The 9,424-nt window shown below is 27.1% G+C and overlaps 2 protein-coding genes across 2 annotated transcripts; both read right to left on the bottom strand.

The window, feature by feature from the left end:
* Positions 1 to 217: 217 nt before the first annotated feature.
* LOC149265375 (transcription elongation factor 1 homolog) lies at positions 218 to 866 on the bottom strand. The gene is made up of 4 exons (XM_089403696.1): positions 751 to 866; positions 590 to 660; positions 425 to 446; positions 218 to 272 (listed from the first exon to the last, which is right to left on the bottom strand). The coding sequence occupies exons 1-4, from the start codon at positions 864 to 866 to the stop codon at positions 218 to 220; spliced, it is 264 nt and encodes an 87-aa protein (XP_089259822.1).
* Positions 867 to 7,879: 7,013 nt separating this feature from the next.
* Positions 7,880 to 8,528, bottom strand: LOC149265374 (transcription elongation factor 1 homolog). The gene is made up of 4 exons (XM_089403692.1): positions 8,413 to 8,528; positions 8,252 to 8,322; positions 8,087 to 8,108; positions 7,880 to 7,934 (listed from the first exon to the last, which is right to left on the bottom strand). The coding sequence occupies exons 1-4, from the start codon at positions 8,526 to 8,528 to the stop codon at positions 7,880 to 7,882; spliced, it is 264 nt and encodes an 87-aa protein (XP_089259818.1).
* Positions 8,529 to 9,424: the final 896 nt, after the last annotated feature.

Below are 9,424 nucleotides of genomic sequence, written 5' to 3'. Positions count from 1 at the left end.
AGTCGTTGTTCCTTAACCTATCTGTTTTGTGTTAAGGAACTCAATCATGGAGGTTTAAATGGCATGCAAGTGTTTTCTTCTAGGTGAGGGAGTCCATCTGTTTGATGATTCTAATTACATAAGAAACCATAATTATCCATTCCAATTCCAATTAGATGGATTCAAATAAGTAAATAATATACAAATATTAACACATGATCTCGATGTCACGTTTCTATCACTCCGAATTTGATTGTTTTGCCTTTTGACATTCATCCAACCAGTCAGTAAATCTGCAAACGAGATGAAGTACAATCGTTATAATGTAAACGAGATGAAATGCAATCGATAAAACATAAATAATTATAGCATATGAAAATGTAAAATATAATGTTTCATTCGATACAGTTTACAGTTTGTTTTCAAGGGATCGCTGGAGACTTACACGTCAATGGGCTCGCTCAAATCTGAATACATTTGATAGAAAGGAAAAAAGCATTATTGGTTAGCCCATATCCATGTAAAACTTATAATTCGAGATAAACGTATCTCGAATGAAAGAAGTGACTTGATACGCACTAAGAAGTTAATAACATGGAAACTCACTCACTGTTGATTGTCATGGAGTAGGCGGCTGCGCACATCCTACACTTGAGTTCTCCGATCATTTGCTTTCGATCCCTATTGCATGAGCCAATTATATATGTATGCGCGTTAATATATATAAATCATAAAATTGTGAAGAACTGAAAAACACGAAGGATAGCTAACATGGCACATTCCACTCCCGCTGGATGGCTACAAAATGGACAGTTGAAAACAGTTTCTAATTTTGGTTGCCTTTTGCGCGGCTTATTTGAAGCAGCCGACTTCTTTCTTTTTCCCATAATAACAGTCGCAAATACTCAATGATTTGACGAACGAAACCCAAATCGAAACTGTAATCATAAAATTCGACGTTATGATATTCAAGCTTTCCAACCGTAACTAATATCCATATAAATACATTATTATCACATAGGAAGTTATTTTTCATTGTTAAAATCTAGTCGGCTCAAAAGGTTAGAATTTGGTGAGCAGAGGTTAAAATTCGGAAAGTTTTTTATTTTTTTGTATTTGTGAAAGTAGTTAATTTTAAGTAATTTCTAGTTGTTTGCATTTAGGTTTAAATTTTGTGGAGTTTACTTGGTTCATTATAAGAGTAATTAGGTTGAGTATGTAATCTCCACATTTGTATTTTTCAATATTTTAGCCTTTGTCATGTTTATAAGTTATCTATTTACTTTGATAATATTAAAAGGGTTGATTAGAACATAGATTTTTAAAGAAACTTTTTCATTTAAAGTCAATTGACTTATATCTAGTAGCAAATGTAATAATATTTTTAAATTTATATCAATATTATGTTTTATTTAATAAATTTATTTAAAAAAATTACAATTATTTTTTCAAGAGAACTAAAATAAATAGGATCCTTTTGTAATTAAAGTGAATTTAAATAGTTTTGTAATTATATTTTTTATAATAATTTTATAAAATTATCCAATCTTGCTTCTCCTTTTGTTCCATTTTCCTCCTTGATTTCTCTTTTCTGTTTTAATATTTCTCTTTAATAATTCAAATTTCCATCTTCTTCTTTTTAACATCCATCTATTTACTAAATAAATTTATAATATTAAAATAATTTTATAATTTTAAGATCTTTTTATAGCCCTAAAATTACTTTTAAACATGTATTTATTATCTATTCAATACCCTAAAATAATATATTTTTTCATCAATGTTATCTATCTTTATTATTTTACATTTTCTTTTAATTTACTTTATACAATTTACTTCATACCCCTCTTTAATGTGTCAATTTAAATAGTTTCCTTTCTTTATTTATTCACTTTATCATCTTTATTCAATTTTACTCAAATAAACTGGGGGATAATTTCAATAGATCTAGCTTACCTAATTTATAACTTTTATAAAACAAAAATAATAAATCAGTGCTGCACTATCGTGAAGTATCCTTCATGATATCCTTCATGGGATATCATGAACTATAGTAGGTGCAATATTAATGCTAATCAATATTTATCCTCTTATAATGTGGGTGGGTGCAGTCATTACTCTGTAACCCAAATCCAAATTGTGCTACGCCTAATAGCGAGGTTGCTGCCAAGATCTTAAATAATATAAACGAACGCTCAGCCCAGTTTTCAAATATATAGCAAAGAAAATACGTGGTCAGAATCATCAGATTTGGTAGACTTAGATATATTTTTCCATTCACCTGATTGTTTTTATTTAACAATAAGCATTTGTCAATAATCTAGATTTATATATTAAAATTATTTTTTATATATATTTAATTGACTTGAAAAGTTTAGTTTACAATCCAGTATGATGTGTAACTGATAAGTTATCAAACTTGAAATTTTCTTCATCTCTAAAAAAAACTATACAAAACATTTAAATAAAGTAGACTCAAAGAAATTGGAGCTTCTCAAAAAATTGAATCTTTCTGGGCTCATGTTACATCTGCATTTAAGGTGGATCTATGCTGATTAAAAATTCATTACATCTAAGAAATTGCAAAAAAATCATCTTTACCAAAGTTCTAATAATTTTTGTTAACCAAATAATTACAATCAACTAGTAAAAAAAATATAATACTAAGATTTATACTAATTTTATTGAAATTAATTAAGCTTTGTAATAATGGTTAAAAAAGTATTTATTAAATGAGAAATTGTTTAAATTATAAATAATTAATAAATATTTACATCAAAAATTGTTTATTAAATCAGAAATTGTTTATTCACATACCTAAATTAGTATAAATTACTCATAAACCTGAAAACTAAAACATAAAATTAGTCAATTACTCATAACCTAAATAACTCATAGTTAATGATAATTAGTCATAAATCTAAGTTACTTATAATTCATGATTTATTGAAATATAAAATTACTTATGTAGCATTCATTATTCATAATTTAATTGACAATGATCTTAACGTTTATACTAATGAAATCAGATAAGTTTTGCAATAATGATTAAAACAATATTTATTAAATGAGAAATTGTTTAAATCACAAATAATTAATAAATATTTAAATCATAATTATTCATTAATCATAATTATTCAAGAATCTAAATCACTGATAATTAACCTAAATTACTCATAATTGTTGACTATAGATTTCTCATAAACCAAAAAACACTATAAATTATTGAAACATAAAATTAACTATGTGGCACTATAAATTAACTTCTTCATCCAAACAAGTGGAATCTGGCTTCTAAAATTTACAAAAACTCAATATATGAAACATTTAATTGTGATTTCTACTACCAGCTATATGTTGTTCTATTCATTGTTCATTATAAAGCATGTCACACTTTTTTCTACTTGTTTAAAAGCCTTGTAAAATATTTTTTTGAAAAAATTAATCCCAAATCCTTGTAGATCTAAATAACCTTAAGAATTTTCTAATTCTAGATATAGCTCTTAAACACTATTCTATTCAATTGGATAGATGTCTTACTCCTAACATTTTCACATTGCATCTATTACCAAGCCATCAATATATTTCAATTCTCTTTCTGATTCTATTAGAAAATTGCATTGACCTCATCATCAAAGGCATATCCATTTCTATTAGCAGGCTATCAATATATTTCAATTCAATTTTTTTATTTGTTGAGATAAATAGCCCTTTTTAAAGTTTCTCAAAGTATTTATTTGTATTAGTCAATTATCAATGTATTTAAATTCCCTTTTTGATTTGATTTGTTGAGATAGATAGCCCTTTTAAAATTACTCAAAGTAACTAAATCTATATGGAATAGGAATTCAAGGTTGAATTCAAACATTTGATTCTGATATTACCAGAGAAAATCTAGAGAGAGATATAGGCATTTCCTCCTTGAAGAAGGCCTTGTTAGGTGTGGAGTTCATAGTTGTATCCACCTATTTTACTAAAATCCTTCCCCAAATCACACTAAAATGTATGCGAATCTAGAATATGCATGTACTCACTTTTTTTTCTTCAACAAAGCAGATGTTAGATCAATGATGGTTGAAGATTCATGAAGTTATTTGGGATAAATATTACTTCATTGTCACAATAATATCTAACTTTCCAATTTTCACATCTGTATCCATATTTAATTGCACTAAGATGTGAGAATTATAATGGATTTAAGGAATTTATGTATTCCTTTTTGTACTTAAAGTTAAACAAATAACTTTTCAACTCTACAATTTAATAGAGAACATTTTATTTTTAAGTATTTTCAATATCCAATTGAAATTCAATCAACTCTACAATAACATTATTTACATATATAATAAAAAATCATTAGATATCAAATTCAACGGTGCATTTACTTTTTTCCTAAAATATCTACTCAAATAAAAAATAATAGATAATTATCTAAAAGATGTTGAAATTTTGGATAACTAGGAAAGTATTTCTGAAGAAACCCATCAAAGAACTCGTTTTTTATTATTTAAATTTCCTAATATCTTTTAATTTAACCTCCATATACCTAGTAATCATAATCATGTAGATATTAATGTTTTTATTACAATGATTAAGTTGTGATATTAACGCAGTCCATTTCAAGGATTATCTTATGATATTAACAATCTCTTGTTTTATTAATAAATAAGTAAAATGATTTAGAGTAATTTTAAATATTAAAAAAAATAATATATATGAATGTGTTGTTTTAGAAATTTAATAATATCATTTTAATTTGATATTTCTGGATTAATTACATTAAAAAATTTAGTTTAGGTTTAGAGCCAACAATTCTGGCTTATTATTATAATATTGATATTAAATATCATTAAGTTTTGAAATATAAATAATTAAAAATACTAATGTGATTGTTTATTATTTAAATTTCCTAACATTTATTAATTTTACCTCCATATATCACATAATCATAATCATGTAGATATTAATGTGATCCATTACAATTATTAAGTTGTCATATTAATACACTCCATTACAAGGATTATCTTATGATATTAACAATCTATTGTTTTATTAATAAATAAGTAAAATAATTTTAGAGTAATTTTAAATATGAAAAAAATTAATATATATGAATTTGATGTTTTGAAAATTTAATAATATCATTTTAATTTGATATTTCTATATACATTATATGAAAAAATTTAGTTTAGGTTTAACATTTTTTATCCTTAACAGAATGGAAAATTGTGTAGTCCAACAAAAAGATAAAATTGTGTTTTCGAGGCAATTTTTTGTTGGCATTGTGAATTAGGTGTTGTCCTTGATGCAAACTTACCTAATGAGTTGTTCTTATTTGATATTATAAATATATTTGTAGAAACATTGTAGCATCAATATTAAAAATAGACCTTAATATAAAAATCATTATAGGTTTACTAACATTAATAATCTTGGATTGTAGAGATTAGGTTTAAAAAATTGTGGAATTTTGTTCGTATTTTAATAATGTTATGATCGCTAATTTGATTTTAAACAATGTGTATACGTGAAGTTTTTCTCTATATGTAAATGGTAAATTATGTATATATGTTACTTTTAATTTTATTCAACATTAAAGTGTTTTGTTGATATCAAATGTGTTTTTTTTCTATTAGGTGATTTCATTGTTTGATCATGGATCCATCTATTTGGAGTTGTCTTCCATTCGAAATTCTTGAACTTTTATTCCTCTACCTTCCTTTATCAGTTGTGATAAATTTTAGCACTGATTGTAAGAAATGGAAGAATGTTTTGCAAAACCCTTCTTTCTTGTTACCTTCCAAGCATGTCTAAATGAATTAATTTGGATTTATGTTTCCTTTTTTCAATAGTGAAGAAAATTAATTTGCTCATGAATACCATAATCAGAATGGGCACATATCTCAATTTCATTTGGGGTTCATGGATTCAAGATACAGAGTAGAGTCTATTGTTGGACCAGTGGTGGTTTTATCGTTACCAACAGAGTAGAGTCTATTTAATAAATTTATTTAAAAAAAATTACAATTATTTTTTCAAGAGAACTAAAATAAATAGGATCCTTTTGTAATTAAAATGAATTTAAATAATTTTGTAATTACATTTTTATAATAATTTTATAAAATTATCCAATCTTGCTTCTTCTTTTGTTCCATTTTCCTCCTTGATTTCTCTTTTATGTTTTAATATTTCTCTTTAATAATTCAGAATTCCATCTTCTTCTTTTTAACATCCATCTATTTACTAAATAAATTTATAATCTTAAAATAATTTTATAATTTTAAAATCTTTTTATAGCCCTAAAATTACTTTAAAACATGTAATTATTATCTATTCCAATACCCTAAAATAATATATTTTTTCATCAATGTTATCTATCTTTATTATTTTACATTTTCTTTTAATTTACTTCATACAACCCTCTTTAATGTGTCAAATAAAGAAGTGACCTTTCATTCAAATTCATACATTAATTAATATGTTTTAGGTGATATGGTTTCATAAGCAGCTGCAAATTTAGCAGTCAAAGGTGCTCAATATCGGTGAGAGAATGCATGAGTATCTTCAAAGAAACCTCCGTCAGCAACACTTCCAGAAAAAGTAAAAATATTTTCCAGGGAAAATGTGTAGTTGCGATTGCCATGTTTTAGCAAGAAAGTTATGAAAGTACCATAGGAAGTATGTGGATGGTGCTTTGTGTGTAAGTAATCTCCAGGTAGTAGCAACCATTGTTTGTTGAATGTAGTTGTAAGAAATATTATGATAGAAGTTGCTTGGATGGCAACTGGCCTTCATCCAACAAAGAATGCCGACGGTCATTCTCCAACCATTATAGCTCCTATATCGTATATATAGGAGGACCAATTACATGGCCTTTTGGAGGGTCCATGGGAGAATCCATCCTACAGACAACATTTGTGGAAGTCAATTTAACAAGCCTCAACTTTTGCCAAAGTCAAATATTATCTTCTGGAAGTAAAAATTTATGAGATTATTTTTTCATTGTAGATTGTTTGAGAATTGCATTCCAAAATTCATATAATCAAACACCCAATTATTTTCCTTAATCTGCTTTGGTTACATTATTTTCTTAATCGTGTGAACTGTATGGCAATTGTGAAAAAAGTCATCTGTAATAAAGAGCACCCTTTAGGGATAAGAAAAAAAAAAAGAAAATATAAAAAATCATATAGGATTGCCGGAGGTGTAAGGTTCCCCTCATATAGGATGGGACAGCCACCGCCGGAGGTGTTCCAGTCCCACCAATAAAACCAGTCCACCAACAGGGAGGGCCTACACAAAGAAACTGCCCACCAACCATATGAATTATTTCTTATTAATGAGATTATATGGGGATTGTGATTAGTTGATATTTTTACCCTTTTAAATTGGAAGCTAGAAATGAGTGTCAGACATGTTGCACTTGCAGCAACTTGGAGCAGATACGTTGATGATTCCTCTACTGTGGTCTCTAGCAATCGAATTGGTTCAAGTGTAATTGGCATAAACCCAAAACTTGGAGGTCATTTTCAATGTGGTTATGGCCATCGTTGACAATGTCGGAAGAATATGCTATGGTCATCGTTGACAATGAACATTCAAGATAAAATTTTAATCGTAAGTCGTTGTTCCTTAACCTATCTGTCGTTGACAATGAACATTCAAGATAAAATTTTAATCGTAAGTCGTTGTTCCTTAACCTATCTGTTTTGTGTTAAGGAACTCAATCATGGAGGTTTAAATGGCATGCAAGTGTTTTCTTCTAGGTGAGGGAGTCCATCTGTTTGATGATTCTAATTACATAAGAAACCATAATTATCCATTCCAATTCCAATTAGATGGATTCAAATAAGTAAATAATATACAAATATTAACACATGATCTCGATGTCACGTTTCTATCACTCCGAATTTGATTGTTTTGCCTTTTGACATTCATCCAACCAGTCAGTAAATCTGCAAACGAGATGAAGTACAATCGTTATAATGTAAACGAGATGAAATGCAATCGATAAAACATAAATAATTATAGCATATGAAAATGTAAAATATAATGTTTCATTCGATACAGTTTACAGTTTGTTTTCAAGGGATCGCTGGAGACTTACACGTCAATGGGCTCGCTCAAATCTGAATACATTTGATAGAAAGGAAAAAAGCATTATTGGTTAGCCCATATCCATGTAAAACTTATAATTCGAGATAAACGTATCTCGAATGAAAGAAGTGACTTGATACGCACTAAGAAGTTAATAACATGGAAACTCACTCACTGTTGATTGTCATGGAGTAGGCGGCTGCGCACATCCTACACTTGAGTTCTCCGATCATTTGCTTTCGATCCCTATTGCATGAGCCAATTATATATGTATGCGCGTTAATATATATAAATCATAAAATTGTGAAGAACTGAAAAACACGAAGGATAGCTAACATGGCACATTCCACTCCCGCTGGATGGCTACAAAATGGACAGTTGAAAACAGTTTCTAATTTTGGTTGCCTTTTGCGCGGCTTATTTGAAGCAGCCGACTTCTTTCTTTTTCCCATAATAACAGTCGCAAATACTCAATGATTTGACGAACGAAACCCAAATCGAAACTGTAATCATAAAATTCGACGTTATGATATTCAAGCTTTCCAACCGTAACTAATATCCATATAAATACATTATTATCACATAGGAAGTTATTTTTCATTGTTAAAATCTAGTCGGCTCAAAAGGTTAGAATTTGGTGAGCAGAGGTTAAAATTCGGAAAGTTTTTTATTTTTTTGTATTTGTGAAAGTAGTTAATTTTAAGTAATTTCTAGTTGTTTGCATTTAGGTTTAAATTTTGTGGAGTTTACTTGGTTCATTATAAGAGTAATTAGGTTGAGTATGTAATCTCCACATTTGTATTTTTCAATATTTTAGCCTTTGTCATGTTTATAAGTTATCTATTTACTTTGATAATATTAAAAGGGTTGATTAGAACATAGATTTTTAAAGAAACTTTTTCATTTAAAGTCAATTGACTTATATCTAGTAGCAAATGTAATAATATTTTTAAATTTATATCAATATTATGTTTTATTTAATAAATTTATTTAAAAAAATTACAATTATTTTTTCAAGAGAACTAAAATAAATAGGATCCTTTTGTAATTAAAGTGAATTTAAATAGTTTTGTAATTATATTTTTTATAATAATTTTATAAAATTATCCAATCTTGCTTCTCCTTTTGTTCCATTTTCCTCCTTGATTTCTCTTTTCTGTTTTAATATTTCTCTTTAATAATTCAAATTTCCATCTTCTTCTTTTTAACATCCATCTATTTACTAAATAAATTTATAATATTAAAATAATTTTATAATTTTAAGATCTTTTTATAGCCCTAAAATTACTTTTAAACATGTATTTATTATCTATTCAATACCCTAAAATAATATATTTTTTCATCAATG

Source organism: Pinus tabuliformis, chromosome 6, assembly GCF_031772625.1.
Source record: "Pinus tabuliformis cultivar Carrire ecotype Pingquan chromosome 6, CPIR1, whole genome shotgun sequence".
NCBI classification, from domain to species: domain Eukaryota; kingdom Viridiplantae; phylum Streptophyta; class Pinopsida; order Pinales; family Pinaceae; genus Pinus; species Pinus tabuliformis.
Note: the sequence above shows the minus strand (reverse complement) of the source record. Positions and strands in the feature narration are given on the sequence as shown.

Bases quoted from the DNA above. Each gene is read 5' to 3' on its own strand.
- LOC149265375 (XM_089403696.1), bottom strand. From the start codon at position 866: ATGGGAAAAAGAAAGAAGTCGGCTGCTTCAAATAAGCCGCGCAAAAGG. The intron at 661-750 runs GTTAGCTATCCT...CTCATGCAATAG, and splicing joins GCGGGAGTGGAATGTGCCAT to GGATCGAAAGCAAATGATCG. The intron at 273-424 runs GTAAGTCTCCAG...TCTCGTTTGCAG, and splicing joins TTGAGCGAGCCCATTGACGT to ATTTACTGACTGGTTGGATG.
- LOC149265374 (XM_089403692.1), bottom strand. From the start codon at position 8,528: ATGGGAAAAAGAAAGAAGTCGGCTGCTTCAAATAAGCCGCGCAAAAGG. The intron at 8,323-8,412 runs GTTAGCTATCCT...CTCATGCAATAG, and splicing joins GCGGGAGTGGAATGTGCCAT to GGATCGAAAGCAAATGATCG. The intron at 7,935-8,086 runs GTAAGTCTCCAG...TCTCGTTTGCAG, and splicing joins TTGAGCGAGCCCATTGACGT to ATTTACTGACTGGTTGGATG.